The following is a 17912-nucleotide window of genomic DNA, read 5'->3' on the forward strand; positions in this document are numbered from 1 at the left end:
CTTTATATGAAGTGGGGGCGCAGGGCTCGATGTGTTCACACGTATGTGGGCGAGCTGTGTTGTCTATGCACGTGGAGGAAAAAGATCTGGTTTTCCGGAGGACACGTTGCCCATGTTCCATTAATCAAAATCCAGTTAACAACGTTTGGAGACGGGCAGGGTCCGGTAGAGTCCGACCAATAATTAATATCCATTATTTAAGCAGACCCCGTCTAAAACATGTCTGAATGTGCATACACATGTAAACAGACAAACACTTCGCAGGCAGGCAAGTAGGAATGAGGAATGGCATCAATGTGAAAATGAAATAAACAGGCCTAGTCTCAGCTTTGTTATGAAATGTCTCTCCTGCTCATTTATTTGATGGAGTGCACAGTCAAATCAAGCGAGCAACAGTGCCAAGAGAGGGGGGGCAAGGTGCCAGTGTGGGTGATACGGTGGTGTGACTGTGAACTGCAAAGTTTCACCCAGGTGTGGCTGACACTCGGCAGAAAAGATTTCAAACAAAAAGGTCAAGAGTTGGTTTTCTTAGCTCAGTTTAGCAAAGACGGAGCTGACGGCTGGGAGAGATCCCACCGTCATCAAGGCTTTAAACCAGAAAAAACCAAATGGGCTGTGGTAGAGCATAGCAGGTGGTTCATGCTATTAGCCTGACAATCAGCGACACTGTTCCTTACTTCAAAACAGGCTGGCAGAGGCACCTTAAAGAAACAAATTTTTAAAAAGTAAATAAAAAAAGTATCCATGTGTTTGTTTCTACGAGGGGATTTATTTGACTAAAAGCATCTCTCTGTAGTTGTTCATAAGGCTGTGCGCGTTGAATTCGGCTCTGCTTGACTGACACCGCCGAGCAGCAGATCTGGACCAAGAAAAGAAGTTTCGTCACATCCCGGTCCAAGGCAAAGTACAAAAATAGAGCGTACAGTTAAATATGTACAGTACATTGATCTGTTGTAAATAGTGTATAACAAACAAGTGTAGTATTTTTCATTTAAAAAAAATACAAAATAACATTCCAGAAATGAATACATGTGCAGCAGTTGCATCAACAGCAACAAAAAACAGGCAGAAAACAAATACTGTGAGGAAGGTGACATGGGTGCTTTGGGATTTATCTGCCCTGTTGAGGCATCTTGACTGTTTATAACCCCTCCCACTTCTGTAGTTCAACTCCGCACCCACATCCCCCCTGTTGGCAAGAAAATTGTTCAGTAGCAGGATCAATCTCAGGGTAGATGCAGATGCTTTCACGTCAGACACACGGGATACATCTTAAAGGCCTGCTTTTCAACTAATCTCCTGCAGAGACGTGAAAAGAGAATGCTAAAGGAACACCTTGTTATGACTGCCTTTCAGCGGTCCTTATGGGTTCTTTTTTTCTCCATTTTATTGTTCTGCCGAAATGCTGCAGACGTACAGAATACGATGCAGAGAGGGAAATCGTTTCAAGACCTTTTTGGGAAGAAGCAGATGCGTTTAACATCGAGAGGATCTTTACAGCGCCCTAGTCCTTCCTCTTCTCTTGTAGTAATGCGCTGAGCTGGAGCTCTGTTCAGTATGTGTGGTGTGTGTGTCTTTAGGATATTAAATAGTAAAGGATGGGGATTAATAATGGAACCTGACAGCTCATCTCCGGCTCCTATCTGCCTGACTGTCCCCACAATCTTCCCTTCCATTCCCTCCCTACCTCTTTTTCCTCCCTCTCAGTTTCTAATCCGCTGCGTTTCTCTCTGGCTCTGACCCTCCTTCGTGTTCCTTCCCTCCATCTCTTTTGTCTCCCTCGCTCTCCCTCCCTCCCTCCCGCTCTCTCAGGGCCCTCGGTCTTTCAGGGTCATGTCAGGAGAGTAGAAGAGCACATTGGTGTCATCGTCATCGCTCAGGTCGGCCAGGTCAGCCTGCATGTAGCGCACCGCCCCGGGGTGGTACTCTCCAATCCGTGTTCTGTCACAGAGCCGTGACTGCAGAGCCAGCTAGAAAACAGACACACATACAGTTTGGAATTAGTACACACCACTTGTACTGGTGTAGAAAGGATGTTCACACTAAAGCTCAAGACTCAAATGTTTTTGGCCATTAAATTAAAAACAGTGCCGCAGGTAGATGAAAATGAATTAAACCCCAGATTTGCATATCCAAAGGTGTCATCATGAAGCTGTGGGTTGCCGGCCATAAGAACCAATAATCCCCTTCAAGTTCATTTTCTCATGCACCTCTGGACCGCTTTAACCCCGTCTACAATCTTTAATGTGTCAAAACGTTGGCCATTCAACTTTAATTTCATTTTGGCTAAGAGACGAGACTGCACGGAGGGAGATTTGCTGAGCAGACTGAGTGGGAAGTGAAGGTCGATGTGGTGTGACCAACAAATCCCGCCTTTTCAATGCAGTGCGTGCTGGAATAGGATGGCATGAGGAACAACTGAGGTCGTTAAGCATTGAATGTTCTGCCTCGGGAAGCAACAGTAAAACTTTTGTTATGGTGACATTAAAATGCTTAAAATTCTACATACTAGTGTCAGAAGTATGAGCCGTTGTAAACCCATATAAAGGCCAACTTATGCAGAGTTAATTTTAAGACTAATACTGTGACTCTGCTAGAATCTTTGGTCATCCTGCACAACACTAGATTCCACCTTTTGTAAATTCCATGAAAGCAGCGTACTTCAAACAATATGAAAAAAGAAAAAAATCAACGGCAGTGCAATAAAACTTTAATGAGCGTCTAAATCTGAAGAAGAAAGTGTGCAGCCCTACATCACTTAAGCATGAACTGCTTTGATGTGTGCGAGTAGCGGGAGAAAATAGCCTAACTGTCCAGTCAAGCCTGAGCATGTAAATGATATGCACGCTTCTAAACGCGCTCACAAACTTCAAGCTCATGAGAGGCAAATGAGATTCTGCTCATTTGAGTTTGTACGTGTGAGCAGGGATATCGATGCACGGTGCCCTGCCCAACAATACTGAAACCGGGAAAACGTTTAGTAGATTACACTGGATCTGGAAAGCTGGAATTTTCCTGTTTATCTCAGTAATGAAAGTGGGAATAACGGTCCACATTTTAACTTTTAAGCTGCCAAAACACCTTGTCTTGTGTTTTGGCTTCTGCTAAGCCCTGAAAATCATTCATAATGCAGTCAAACCACCCTACCCTTCCTTGATTGCATTTAATTGCTTCACTGGTACTTGAAAATCCCCTCAGTGTGGGGCTGTTTTTGATCTAACAAAGAAAATTACCTATGGAACTCAAGAGAGAACAATTACATAAGCTTGTTTGGGTGAGAGAGGGGGAGACTTTTGTCCCCTTTCAATCTCTCAAACATTAAAAAATTCACAACACAAATCTCGTCTCTGGGTTCCAGTGACTTTGGTTCTGTCAGATGAGCTAGTGACTGTGAAACGGGAATGTGATTAATGCACAGCAACTCTTTTTATGCTTTTTGAATGGTGTGATTATGCAAACCGAATCAGATGTTTGGCTGTTTTATATTTACATTTATTCAACTGGCAGATGTTTTGTTTAAAGTACTGTTACCGAGCCAATCCAGAGTAGCTCACAGTTCACAGTTTTTTCATTGCAGAAGGACAATGCGAGCTACAGTAGGAAGGAAAGATGAAGGGTGTTTAGACCAGTTTAGACTGGGATTTTAAAATCCACATTCCTACCAAGACTAGCTCTTGTTCCATTGCAGATCATATAAACAGGACTGCTCACAAACCTGCATGGGATTATTCATGTAAGTGGGAGATGTGCTGATGGCTACTCTGCTGAAATACCCAGAAAAGAGTAAAGAAACGCAGAGTGACATGTGCCGTCTTTGGCTGGTTGAACCTCAGATGTGCTGCTGCAGTTTGGATTTATCTCTCTCTCTCTCTCTATATATATATATATTTTGCTGGGGTTTCACTGGCAGCCCTGCCAGAAGGGAATACAGTACACATACACTATAAGAGAGCAAGGGAGAGGATTGAACAGAGGTTTAACCAGTTGAGCCTCAGCAGCGTAACAAGGCTTTGTCTGCCTCTCCTTAACGCACGACAGCTGTGATGCGCAGTTTCTGTTATTGGTGGACAAAAGGGGGCCAGGCTCGTGTGGGCACGCGGTGTTTCCACTAAACCCCCCCCCCCAAAAAACCCAACAACAACAACAATCGTGTTTTAAAATCAGCCTGCTTTGCATTAAGATTGCCACGATACCGAGACATGTAGGGCTTTGGAAGATCTTCCTTTCCTGCGTGCACACTCATAAACACAGAGAAGGAGAAGTGAGATGTGAGCTCATTGCAGAGCCACGGGCGGTTCAGCTGTATGGCTAGAATGCAGATCAATATCAGGGTAGGAGCGAGAGGAAGAGGGAACGAGACGGAGAGTACACAGGTGGGAGGGAGATGCTGGAGAGCAGCAAAAATAATGTAAGATAGATAAATGCCAGAGATGCTGTAACAGGGTACTGGGAACAGAGGAGACAGCAGAAGAGTACGGCGAGGCAGAGATGGGCAGAGAGAGGGAGAAACAGAAGAGCGGCTTCACCGCCGCGAAAGAGGAGAGGTGGGGGAAACCGAGGACTAGATAAAGAAAGAGATGCCATGACAAAGAAGCAGGTTAATGGAAGAAAATGGGTTTTAAAAAACAAAACAAAAATTTTTTCTTATGTTCACAGTAATAACCTGGTTGTGTGAATGCATGAATCAGATCTGTAACCAGAAGAGGCCTCTCAGTGAAAGTGTGTTAGTTTTAGTTTTAGTTAGAGCGACTCTCCTCACGCTTAAATTTAGCTTCAAGAGGAAGCGAGGAGGAATGGAAATATCCGCTAAAATCACAACCTGGTCCGATTTCTTTGTTTGGTTTTTTTGGTGTCATGATTTGAGTCTTAATTCGGTGTGTGCCGAGTCTTTTACTTAACTTTGTAATTCTCTGCACTGCAGTACGAAACATAACTGGCAGGTAGGCTTACTCACCTTAAAGGTCAGTGTCTAACTGAATTTAGGGGAAAAAAATGAATGGTAGTGAAAATGTGTGGGTGTATGCAGCAAAGGCTATTTGAAAAATTTAACAGCTACTATTTCTATGGCTCAAAGTAAATAGTGTACTGAAAGCGACTGTGCTTCCTGTGTTTTTGCTCAATCTCTCAACTGAAGCTGGCCGATAGACATCGTGCAGTCAGAGTGTGCTGTGCTTTTATGTCTCTAGTGACGAGGACCCGTGTCCACTGCAAGTCTAGACTCGGGGAAACCCAGTGGGATTCACAATCATGCATGCTAGCCTAATAATCAACCTGAAATGCCATTAAATGTAATCTCATTTCCATCCTGCAGTTTTATTTTTAGTTGACACGGGAGCTGCTCGAGTGGCTGCCAAGATCATTTATTTTGTAAGGTTTTTTAAAAAACATGTAAATTAGTTATTTTTAGCAAACTCTGCATCACGATCTTTCACACGTCACCATTCAAATCAAAGCAGCTACTTTTCATAGTGAGCGAGGAACAAATTGTGGATGTTTTGAGGGATCTAAATGTGGTGCCCAAACTCAGCGTTGCTGCCAATTTGCTCCAGTGGCCATTTGCAAGCACTGAAACAAATAAATGGCACATTTTTGCCATACCCTATAAAATGCATGAGCCTTTCTTAGAACTCACAAAAGTGCTTTTATCTGCACTGTCTCATCCTAATGTGCTATCTATGCACTGAGCAGAACAAAACTGGCAGGGCCAAGGAAAGCAATAATAATGCCTTTTTGCTATGTGCTGCATAAGCCAAAAGGGAACCTAATAAACTGAGAACAATTCAAAATCTTGGAGTCCAGTATCAAGGCTTAAAAAATACCAATGGCACAGTACCAGGCATGTTTGAATGACTGAACATATTGGATATTAAAAAGGTACTCCGCACTTAAATGTTGAGTTTATTGAGCTATAAACTTAATGATATTACTGTCACTATTACTGGGATGAAACACGTCAGTGCTGGTGGTAATGACATTTCTTTGCAAATAATAAAAACCTGAATGTCACTGTTTGAAAATGGCTCAATAAGCAATCTACTGTTTTAAACCTTGCAAAGCCAGACTGCCACAGGTCAGACTGTTTAGGGCTCATCAACATGTCTCAGATCAGCTCAAATCAGCTGTGGGAGAACCCCTCCCACCCCTTAGTGTTTCATACTTGAATGATGGAAATTCATTTACATGAATGTCTGCCGTTTCCTGCAAACGCTCTACTTAGGGTTTTTCAGTTTTGGTGCAGTGGTTTGGACTCGTGCTTTTGAGGGCTGCGAAAGCATCACCAGACCCTCACATAGCTCAGCAATAAAGGTGGCAAGATGCCCCCTTTTTAGTGAGAGACAAAGACACAGAGAAGCTTTAAGCAGTATCCGCGCTGGAGCCAAAGGCTTGAACTGATGCAGCACGAGACCAGGATGGTCAGGACCAGCATGGCTTTCCACCGCATTAATGTCTGTTTCAGCTGATTACGGATTTCTTCACCTCAAATAAGCCCTCTGTGGCAGACGTGTGTCACTTTCCATTTTCTCTGGACTGGAAAAGAGAGTGGGCAGCCCTCTCCTCACCCTTTCTCACACTTTTTCCTCATTTTTTTTTAAATACATGGAGGTGGAGTTTGATTAAAAACTGTGGGTGAACTAACATTTTAAGAGGTTTCTACCCAAACTACAGGTGCAGATGCAGATACAGCAAATGCATTACAGTACAGTCGAAGCATGGACTCCACTGGTGCCCTGAAGGTGTGCTGTGGTATCTGGCGCCAAGATGTTAGCAACGGATCCTTCAACTCCTGTAAGCTGCGAGGTGGGGCCTCCATGGATCAGACTTGTTTGTCAAGCACATCCCACAGATGTTTGACTGGATTGCGATCTGGAATTTTGAGGGCAAGTCAACACCTCAAACTTGTGCTCCTCAAACCATTCCTGAATCATTTTTGCTTGGTGGCAAGAAGCATTATCCTGCTGAGAGAGGCCACAGCCATCAGGGAAACAGTGCTTAGGTGGTAATAATCATAGCATCAAAAGTAAAATCCACATGGATGGCAGGACCCAAGTTTTCCAGCAGAACATTTCCCAAAGCATCACACTGCCTCCGCTGGCTTGCCTTCTTCCTATAGCACATCTTGGTGCCAGGTGTTCCCCAGATAAGCGATGTACACACACCTGGCCATCCACGTGGTGTAACAGAAAATTTGATTTATCAGACGAGCCCACCTTCTACCATTTCTCTGTGGTCCGGTTCTACTGCTCGAGGCCCCATTTCTGCTGATTTCGACAGCGCACAGAGGCCAGCACGGGCACCCTGACAGTGTTGTTTTTCATTTTTACTCCTGGTGGTGTATGACGTCAAAGAGAGCGGCTGTCCCTAATGTAGTCATCTCAGGCACACAGCTCTGCCTGTGAGCACAAAGGTCCCATCCACCTGCTGTTTAAAGCCTCTGTTTATGAGGAGCAGCGAATCGGAATAATGATGGATCGTTACGAGCTGTAAATCACGCAAGACTACTATCGCAGAGTCCAGGAATAAAAACACGAAGGTGGGAACGAGCATAACGGGTCACCTTTAATTAAACTGATTTTCTCCGCCTACCCAAAGCAACAGCCACCAACAACTTTTTCAAAGTACGTATGGCACGAGAGAGCAGAGTGAAGACAGCCTAGGGAGAAGGAAAAAAAGGAGCCTACCCTTTAAATCATGCAAATGCACTGCAGGCAAGCAGCAACAGAGGCAGAGAGGGAGAGAGCGCTGGTGAGTGAGCACGAGGAGACAGGGTTAGGAGGGCCGGGGTGGGGGTGGGGGGTAGGGTTGAAAGCGCAGATTCGTTGCTTTGAGAGAGGAATGTTTTGACGCTGTTGCAAAACCCTCCACACCACCACCATCCCCACCTCCTTCTCTCCCAAACCTCCCCCCCCCCGCGCCCGCTTCTCTTCCCCGCCAATCTCACACCTGATGTGTGGGGGCTGCTGGGAGCCGCATGCCAAGATGAATAACAACCGGCTGTTAGTCACGATAGCGCACGAACACACGCCGCCTCTCTCTCTCTCCTTCTCTCTCCCTCTTTCACTCGCTCTCGCTCTGTCATCTTCTTTCTCACCTTCTCTCTCGTTCTCCGTGAGACGCGCAAACAGCGTTTTCTCTGTGATTTACGAACACATTGAGATTCCGTTTCACTTCTCTGTCTCTCTCTCTCCGCTCACCACAGTGCAACATTGACATTTGGGCTGAAGGTCACACCGCACATTCCAGTCTTCCACACTGCGCTCATGACCCGTTATCAGCGTGGTTGGTGGTACTGACTAGGTGACAATATGTGTGTGTGCGTGCGTGCGCGTTTGTGTACACGTGAGCTAAGACCACAAAGAATTTTCTGTGTTTGCGGTTCAATATCTGCTCTGGCTCGTATCTGCAGATACAGTCAATGTTTGCAGATTGAGACAAATCTGTGGAGAACCCTATTGATTGTGGTGTTTATTGAAATGCAACCACGCAGGTTTGTGGTTCAAATTAAAAAAAATAAAGAGAGAAATTAAATAAAATAATATATACACGTAATTTTTTGGAAAAGCTTGTCTTCATTACATGTTCCTAAGCCCTGAATTTGAGGATGAGACAGTACAGAATCTGATTTGCCATTTTACACTTTTAAAAAAAGGGGGGGTTTGTACCAAAACCCAACAAGTATTTTCCGTACAGGTGGCGTGTGAACACCTGTAACAGATGGTAACAGTCAGTGTGGGAAGTTAAATGGCCTAATTACAAATCCTGAAGCAATTATTTCTCACTGGGAAGAGGGCTAAGAAGATGTTGCAAAAAAAGAAGGGAAAAAAAAGTAAAATGACTTTTTGTAGAATTAGCACATCATTAAACTTAAACATCTTACTTTACGTAAGCATTTCAACACTGGTATAAACAGAAAATTCTGCCACTCATTTCAATGCCCTTCAATTCGTATGTCTTTGCTGGGATGGGCTTCAGCCACCTGAGACCCTGAAAGGAGTAAGCAAAGGTACTCTGCAGAGGACAGATGGCATTCAGAGCTTTATAAAGCTCCTTTCAGACGTGGAATCTGTGACATTGCCAACTGAATAGATCTGCTGAAGGAATGGATTTTAAACTACGCTAGCAGCAGGAATAACAATGATGGTCAATCTGAAATTCACATAATTCAAATGAGTAATCCCAGCGATCATTTTTGCTCAATGTCACAGCAAAGCTGATGTTTTTTCTTAGGACTAAAATGTATTGGAAAACTTTGGCGATCCCAGACTTTTAATCTGTCACCACAGATTTAAATTTGCCCATTTAATTCACCTGTCTATTACTTTACAGTTAAACTGAGTTATACCTGCTAACCATCTGCATATTGGATGGTGGCTGAGTGTCTCTACATGGACCTGCGTATCCTGGTTATGATCAGCTTTTAGAAGTACTCTGTTTTTGTCTTTGCGTCTTTACTTCTCACACTTGAATGGGCCTTTAATCTAGGTGTTAAGAAACCTGGATATGCTTCTGAACATGTTGAAGTACCCTTATACAGCATATCCAGGTGTCTGAATGCTCCAGCCAAGTTACCTCATAGAAACACAAATAATGGTGGGAGCAAGACATTCAAGTCTACAGAAGATAGTTTGCAGAATGCCTGTTTCTCAACATGTAGAGTGAAACAAGTCAGGTCAAAGTCACCTGGGCTTAAGTTTAACAGCTATGAAGCTGAACTGTGAGGAACTATTTGCATGCCTAATCAAATGTACATAAATGTCATATCCTGAATATGGTTAAAACCAGGATAAGCTTGGTAACCTGGGATACTCTGTTCATGTAAATGCACACATTGTGACCATGTTTGCATACTTAGCGCTGAACTGTAAGCATTTAACCAAATGCACCGTTTCAACCAGTATAAGCCTCGATTGAGAGCTCGTGTCAGTGCAACAGCCTGATTGGTTCCTCGGGTGTTGGGTTAAATATTTTCAAGTGACACGGACATGTATTTACCTTTATTTGTGTCACCCAGGGTTGATATGCATCAGTGCAAGTCTTTGAACAGACTACTGTATGCAATCACATGAAAGATGACTGAGTGTCTGTTCAAGCGTAACCACTGTGTATAAATAGCCTCCAGATTTAAATAACGATGCGGTTCTCACAGACGTGTGTGAAGTTTACCTTCATGCCAGTTGGGCTCAGGAGGCTCCACCAATCCCTATCCAGGCCAAACACAAAGGCATTGGCCAAGCCGTGGAGCGGTGCCGACAGGACGTGCAGAAGTGTGAGGGAGAAGGACGGTGCCTTCGGGTAGAAGGCGTTATGGAGCCTGGAGGAGGAGAAAAAGAGAGAAGACAGAGAAGTTTTAAGTTCTCCCGTAAAAAAGTTGTAAATACAGAGACAACTAGGAGCAGAGCTTTAGACGTGACGATGGAGTAATTCAAGGAGAAATCAGAGGGAGAAGACGGCAATGGGGGAAAGGGGAACGGCAGAGAGCGAGAGGTTGATAGAGCAGCAGAAAGAGAGTGAAAGAGAGGCAGAGGACAAGTGAGTGACAGAGTGAGGGACAGGGTGAGAACGAGAAGTAATGAGAGTGAGTGGCAGAGGCAGAAAAAGGAGAGAGAGAGGAAAAGGGGAGGGCGAAAGAGCGAGTGAGCTTTATATCAGCGTTTAAGAGCCCATTAGGCAGCGTGAGACGGCTGGGCTGACACATTCTTGGCTGCCGCTTCGACAGCACGCAGCACTTTACAAGGACAGGGAGATGTGTAGCGCTCAACTCCCTTCCTCTCCTTCTCACCCCCTTTCTCTCATCTCAGTTTCCTACTTCTCCTGACCACAATTTCGCCGTCCCATCTTTCCCTTCTTTTTCATTCCGCGCACGTTTCCCCCACACGCTGCTCGGCCTCACTCAGATATCGCCCCCATTTCTTTGCATTCAGTTTCATCTATCTGGATATCTCATTTTCATCTTGACTCGTGAGAGTGAGCCGCTATTCCTTTCTTTTCAATTTCCTTCCCCGTGCCTGGAAACCTGGGGCACGACTAGGAGAAGAACCTGATATTGTATGGTGCGGCTGAGAACTAATGGCTGCCTCTGAGAACGATGCTGCTCAGCCATTAACCCTGGATTAACCTTGTATTAGCACTGCTCGCTGGGCTAGCCCGCCACTAATGTCTTTTATTGATCTATTAGCGTGAGAATCAAACCGCCGCGCGGCTCATGGCATTTTCTGCATGTGTTGTGTTCTTGGGTTTGGTGTGCAGCACGAACTAAGTGGCCACAGTGGTGGACCTCAGGGTCGCCAAAGTCGTCTGTGTCTTGGGGGAGGGTGGGCCACTCTCGTATTGTGGTTGCACAGAGTTATGTGGGACTCTCCAGTCACCTATTCCTATGTGACTGTCTGACTCAGAGAGATTTTTTTTTAAATTAGTTTTTGAAATGACAATTATATTGGGGAAAACTTTAGCAATTTTAACACCGCTGTGCTTTAAATCACTCTCTGTAGCAATCACTTCACAATAGCACCACAAATACTGAGCCATTGCTGCACCCTGCACATGAACATGACGAGTCTTCGTGGCTGTAGTGACATCAGCCAGGCTAATAAAAATAACTCCTGGTGACTAACCAAATGTGTTTTATAAAAACAATGTTAAATGTCGTGATGCTATTACATCACTGTCACTTTCTAGTCACACAAGAGGGGGATACTGTTTTAGAGAATATTACTCAAAAGACTGGAAACTTTCTATTTACAATAACAGGACACTGAAGGCCAGATCAAAAATAAACAAAAGGCTTTGTGTAGTGCTATTGGAGACATCCAAAGTAGGTTCAGGGCTTGCAACAGGATTTATTTCCAATAGGAAACACATAAACTTACATTGGCAGGGTTATCCTTTAGAGGAGTTTCATTTGATGACAGATGGTTTAAGCACTGAAAAGGCAATGGATAAATCCATTTTAACACATTTAAGCACAAAGCAAGCAATGAAAAGCACCCAGGTGCCAGGAAGTGGAGAGGAGCGACTCTGTTACTTGTCGTGAGAATCAACTAAATTCTGAGCAACTTGATTTCTATTTAATATTTCTGATTATTTTTGGAAATGACTAAAAAGTTAATGCAATGTCTTACATTTCTAGAGACATAAATAAAATAAAAAACACTATATATCCCATACAGGAGTCCTCTCTTTCTTACTGGGCATTTACGCTTCAGCAGGAAATTCTCCACCTCAATGTGAGGAGTGATAATCAATCTAAGCATCAATATAAGGATATCAGCAAATTCCTGTCTATCAGAAAAAGGAATCTGAAAACTTGAGCAACAAAAATGTTTTCCCCCACAAAGACCATGGAGCAATTAACACACAAGTCCACCAGTACAAGCATAAACACTTGCGGCGGCGTCAGCCACGTACACGGGCCAAACTGCCGGCTTGATTCAGTCTAAATCAGGCCTCAGTAGTAGATAGCAGAGAGTCTGAGCAGTTGTGATGCAGTCTTTTGCTAGTTTTCACCTGCATTTCACAATTTTCTGCCCAGTCTGTCAGGACATCATGTCCCAAAAAAAAGAACTACGGAGCTCATTTTTGTGCTTGAGTGCTTTTGTGTACGTAGACTTCTGCTTCTGAAAAAGGTTGTGTGCACCACCCATTTTTAGACGGGAAGATTTTGTTCCTGGAGATAAGATGGACCTCCAGTTGGGATGTCGCAGCTGTATGAAACTAATAGCTGGTGCAGCTCCTTTGGTACACACAGCTGCTTCAGGTGCGCTGTCAACAGCAGCCTCTTACACTACCAGCAGCAGTGATAGCAGAGCCTGAGTTTCTGCTTGATGAAAATATAAACGAGGCGCTGTACATGCTTTTTTTCTAATGTCTGATAACTTCCAAATTAGCCAGCTTTTTCTTCCACCTTGCTCTCGCCAACGTGACAACTAAAAACACATCGTTGATTTATGTTACCCAAGCGAGATATGATCAAATAAAACACAGCATTTTCAAAATGTTTTAAAGTTATACGTTTTCGGATCCATTTGTTATTCTTAAACTTAACCTAGCCTGACCACTTACACTTTTCTGTCATTACAGTGTGTGTTTATTTACAGCAAATTCCAACCCGATACTACAATGACGACTGAATGTTTTTTTTATTGTAGTGCATTTGCAGACACGGTTTTGCCAAATCTGCTTTCTGCTTCATTTTCATACAGATAAATTCCCAACCTGTAAGCCACTCTTAAATATGAAAAGAAAAAGATAAAACTTGCAACAGAGGCTATCCATCATTTTAATTGTGGTCTCTTGCAGCAATAATACATAAATGATTATTTTTTCCTGATGTAACTGCACTCAATAATCTCAGCGTTTAAGTGAAACCAAACTCTGATCCTTAAATGCGTCAATAAAGGCCTTCAGTCGCTGGACATGTAAACATAATATTTGCAAATATCAAACCAAGCTTAATTTTTATGATTCAAATAAGCATATCTGACCAATCAGATCGCTGCACTTGGCAACAAGTGTGCTGTAGCTCAAAATGTGCACCAGTATTGAATATACAAATAGTAAAATAACACTATTTTACCTCAGACACACAGCTAGATGCTGCTGCGGGTCAATCGGCTCTCTGAAATGATTTCCCTGCCTCCTCAGATGTGCTCCCAGCTCTGCCAGCAAGAGTTCAAACTGCCCCACTGACAACATAAAATGTATGGAGGCTATGAAGACATAGGCTCCTTGCAGCTGTTGCATACACTAACATCTTTTGCTTGAACAACAGTCCAGTTCTTTTTTTTGTTAATTCAAATCTTTACACGCCATAGAATTTGACTGCTGTCTGCTCATTGCTAATTTAACAGAAACCATGAAGTTTAATGATGCCAAATTCCCTTTTCTAGTATAAATGAACCTACCAAAATGTCTGCCAAAATCAGGGGTGCACGATTCAGTGTTTATTTCTATTATTTGCCTTGATACTGATCCTGAGTCTTTGTGTATCTGTTTGGCGCACCTTTCTAACCCAAATACTGAAGGTCCAGATTCAAGAACAAATGATCTTTAATTGCCAATATGGATTAGATTTTAAGCTTCATTGGGCAAATGCAACTCCAGAAATTGAGAACTGCGAAAAGTGTCTCACTCTGTTTGAGTTGGGATGACAGAGAAGCTCAGTCTCCTCGTGGTTTATGGTTGTTATTACAAATATGTTTTAAATTGGCATGCCACAGTGGAGGACCGTAACTATGAGAGCGGAGGCTTCAGCTCTGTCAAAATTTAGCCACACACACCAAAATAAAAGGAAAAGGGGAAAGAGTCGTAGTGGCTACAGACGCCATGCCCTGCCTTCACTCCATCTATGCTACAAGCAAGGTAGGCCTGGCCATTTGGAAAGGCCTAAGGAAATGCGACAGTTTCATGTACCTGTCACTTTCTAAACAAACACACACACACAGCTATAGTCTTTGGCCCCATTATGAAGTCCTAATCAATGAGTGAACCAGCTATGGTACCTGCAGCCGGCTGAGAAAGGATGGTATCAATGTCATTTTATGAAGGAAACCTGAGAGAAAATCAGACTGAAATTCAAATTAGAACAGAAATATTATTATTAAACCAAAGAAGCTAAATGCAACAAATCCTTCTGAGAAAGTCTAAATGGTCCTGAGGGTTCCCCTCTGCTTTACCATCGAGTTGCTCAGAGAATTAATAATTACTCACAAAATGTATTAATTAATTAGTGAAAGCTTAAATTATGCGCTGACAGAACTCTTTTTTAACAAGTGAATGAAACAGTCAGCGCTGGTTAAAAACCAGACTGTTTCCTAACAAAAAAAGACTACATAAAGATATAAAGGATACATGTCGCCATCTAAGCTTTGAGGATCTCTATACCTTTGTACCACTGTGCCCATATGCTTTTGCCACATTCAGGCATTTTTATTTTTACTTGCATACAGAGGGAAATGCAGACAGTATAGCATCACCTGAAGCCACGGGCTGAGTTAGGGCATATTGTAAACAGTGTGACAGTAAGCTTAAACGTGGGAAGAGTGCTTGGTTCACCTCGACTCCAAACAATTCACAAGAGGTTAGACATCTTCTAATATTCTCCTGAATGATAGGTAGCACCACTCAAACCATACCGTCATATCAGTATTGATACAGGAAGAGAAGATGTTTTTTCCAGTCTCACAGAAACTGTTGCACCATCTCCCTCTGTCTGATCGGTAACTTTTATATCATTAATATGGCGGTAAAAACCATCATGGTCGTACCTCAACCCAACTGCGATAGCAGTGATACGATGTGCCAAGTAACAAAGGTCAAGAGGTCAAAGAAAAACTAAAACAGCGGTGCATGTGACAGGGAATAAACGGTCACCAAAAGCGACCGGAGAGATGTTGTACTGTAGGGAAGAGGGAGCTCAGTGTGAAAGCGAAGCTGTCAATTTACTTGTCAATGTATGTTCCCGCCCTCATCTTTATGACCACAAGCTCTAGATCACAGGTGTCGAACTCCAGGCCTCGAGGGCCGGTGTCCTGCAGGTTTTAGATGTGTCCTTGATCCAACACAGCTGATTTAAATGGCTAAATTACCTCCTCAACGTTCTCCAGAAGTCTGGTAATGAACTAATCATTTGATTCAGGTGTGTTGACCCAGGATGTTATCTAAAACCTGCAGGACACCGGCCCTCGAGGCCTGGAGTTCGACACCCCTGCTTTAGATAGTGACCTAAAGAATGAGACTGAGAATACAAGCTGCAGAAATCAGTTTCCAGTCGTTTGGCAGGAGCTAAAGAGTAGACCCACTACTTTGCCACATCGAACAAAACTAACTGAAATAGATCAGATATCTGACTAAGACGCCTCCTGGATGCCTCCTAGGTAAGCTGTTTCGGGCATGTTCTATCAGGAAGAACTCATTCCCGCCAGATGAGCTGGAGAAGGGAAAAGGAGGTCTGGGCTTCCCTGCTTAAACTGCTACCCCCACAATCTGGATCCAGAGCAGTAGAAAAACGGATGGATGGAGAGATTTTACTGTATTTTTCTTGTCATTTGTGCACATTTTGTTCATTTTTTAGCAGTCTTACAAATGGTTCCTAAAAGTTTTAGATTTAAGTTACGCAAACTTTGTCAAAACCAAGCAGGCACATAAACAGGCTGTTGTTTTCTTCCCTTAAAAGCCCAGTGAGAACTGCAGGAGAAAAGCACAGAAGATGATTATGGAGATTCATCCACAAATCTGGTTATAATCCTCTCTTATCCTCTTTTGCAGCGTGAGGTTGCAAGGTTTATTTGCCATTAATCTGTCTCCATTTACCTTCCAACAACCCTTTAAAAAGTTGTGACAGAAAGAAAACCACAAGTTGAGTTGGCGAGAGGTCGAATATAAACCGGCAACAAGAATCTACCTGCCGTAATTCTGGATAAAGGTGTCGACTAAACGTCTAAATGAAGCTTAAAATAAAACCAACAGTGCAGCCAGTGGAGCGTAGAGTGGCGTATCCTGGTGCTTGTCAGAGTAGGGACCATTTCAGAACTGTTTTCTGGGTTAGCCTACCGCGATATCTCCGAGGACCAGACCAGCTGCTAGTCACATTCATTTCACTTCCCATTAAAGGTGAAATAAATCAGGAGTCCCCACACAACCTCCTAAGAGACGCAGGAAACACACACACAAAGACACACACACGGACACGCACGAAGAGGAAGTTGGACACATGTGGATACACATAAACACACATCACTGCCCGTGCGTGTGCAAAATAGGTGTCTACATTCAGGCTAACCTGGGTCACATGCGCCGAGAATGTCAGGAGAGGAAATGCAGTGGATGTGTGTTTGTGTGAGCGGCTGTGTGTGTGCGCCTGCCTGCGTATGTGTGTCTCTCTGACAGCACAGCGGTGAGAGTGAGTGGGTCTGTGTGAAGGGGGGCTATTTCTGGCGTCTCATTTTTTTTTCCTGCTGCCGCAAAGAAACACGATCGGCGTCCGGGAAACGAGAGCTGGCAGCAAGCAATCATCTGCCTGCCACACACAAACACGCACACACACACACGCAGGCGCACACACACATGCGGGCGCACACACAGACGCACACACAGACACACACACAGACACACACACACAGACAGCACCTCGCAGCGCTGAGCAACACGCGCCATGGCAACGGAACAGCCGCAATTAGAGGCGAAGAGCCTTTCCCCTCCATCGAGGGAGAGACGGAGAGCAAAATGAAAGGAAGAAAAAGAGCAGGCGAGGGGGAGAGAAAGGGAGACAGGAAGGTGGGGGGGGGGGGGAGGCTGGGCAGAGATGAGTGTCAGAGAAACGGCGCTGCACAGGAAGGAGAGAAGGGAGAGCGGGAGCGAAAACGGAGAAGACGATAAAAGAGGTGAAAACGTGGAAGAGTGAGGCCGTGGAGGGGAACGAGGGGCCGAGAGCGATGGAGGAGGAGGAGCAGGGAAGAGGGCAAAGGGGTGAAGGAGCGAGGCTGAATGAAAAAGACTAAAAAAGAAGCCGAGGAGGCAGAGAGAGAGAGAGAGTGAGAAGGGAAGGGAAAGAGGAAGAGGAGGAGTAGGAGCGATATCTAGAAAGACAGATTGCAAGACATGAGTGAGACAAACAAAAGAGATTACGTGCGAGAGAAACCAAGATAAGACTGGGGGGGGGCAAGGAGGTTAGAGAGAGAGAAGGGAGAGATGCTGGTGGAGGCGTGCGGAGGATGGGGGAGGATGGTAGGGGGTGGTAGGCTGTTTCTCCTGTGTGAGCCAGGCTAATGAAAGATGAATGAGGGAGGCAGTGGTGAGAAGGAGAGTGTGGCTGCGGGCGATGCCTGGCTGAGCTGCTGTGTGCGCGCGTGTCGGGGTTTTGTGTGTGCGGCGTAGTCGAGCAAGTCTCACAAAAGGGATGATGCTGTGTACACAATATC

At 44.2% G+C, this 17912-nt stretch overlaps 1 protein-coding gene across 1 annotated transcript in view; it reads right to left on the reverse strand.

Annotated features, from left to right (window-relative positions):
- Nucleotides 1-328: 328 nt before the first annotated feature.
- si:dkey-100n23.5 (cyclic AMP receptor-like protein A) overlaps nucleotides 329-17912 on the reverse strand; it is a 52390-nt gene continuing 34806 nt past the window's right edge. The window contains exons 12-13 of the mRNA XM_031734641.2: nucleotides 10162-10309; nucleotides 329-1970 (exon numbers count right to left, since the gene is read on the reverse strand). Coding sequence (XP_031590501.2) covers nucleotides 1809-1970; nucleotides 10162-10309 — 310 coding nt within the window. The 3' untranslated portion in view covers nucleotides 329-1808. The remainder of the gene's footprint in view (nucleotides 1971-10161; nucleotides 10310-17912) is intronic.

Source organism: Oreochromis aureus, linkage group 16 (genome assembly GCF_013358895.1).
Source record: "Oreochromis aureus strain Israel breed Guangdong linkage group 16, ZZ_aureus, whole genome shotgun sequence".
NCBI classification, from domain to species: Eukaryota; Metazoa; Chordata; class Actinopteri; order Cichliformes; family Cichlidae; genus Oreochromis; species Oreochromis aureus.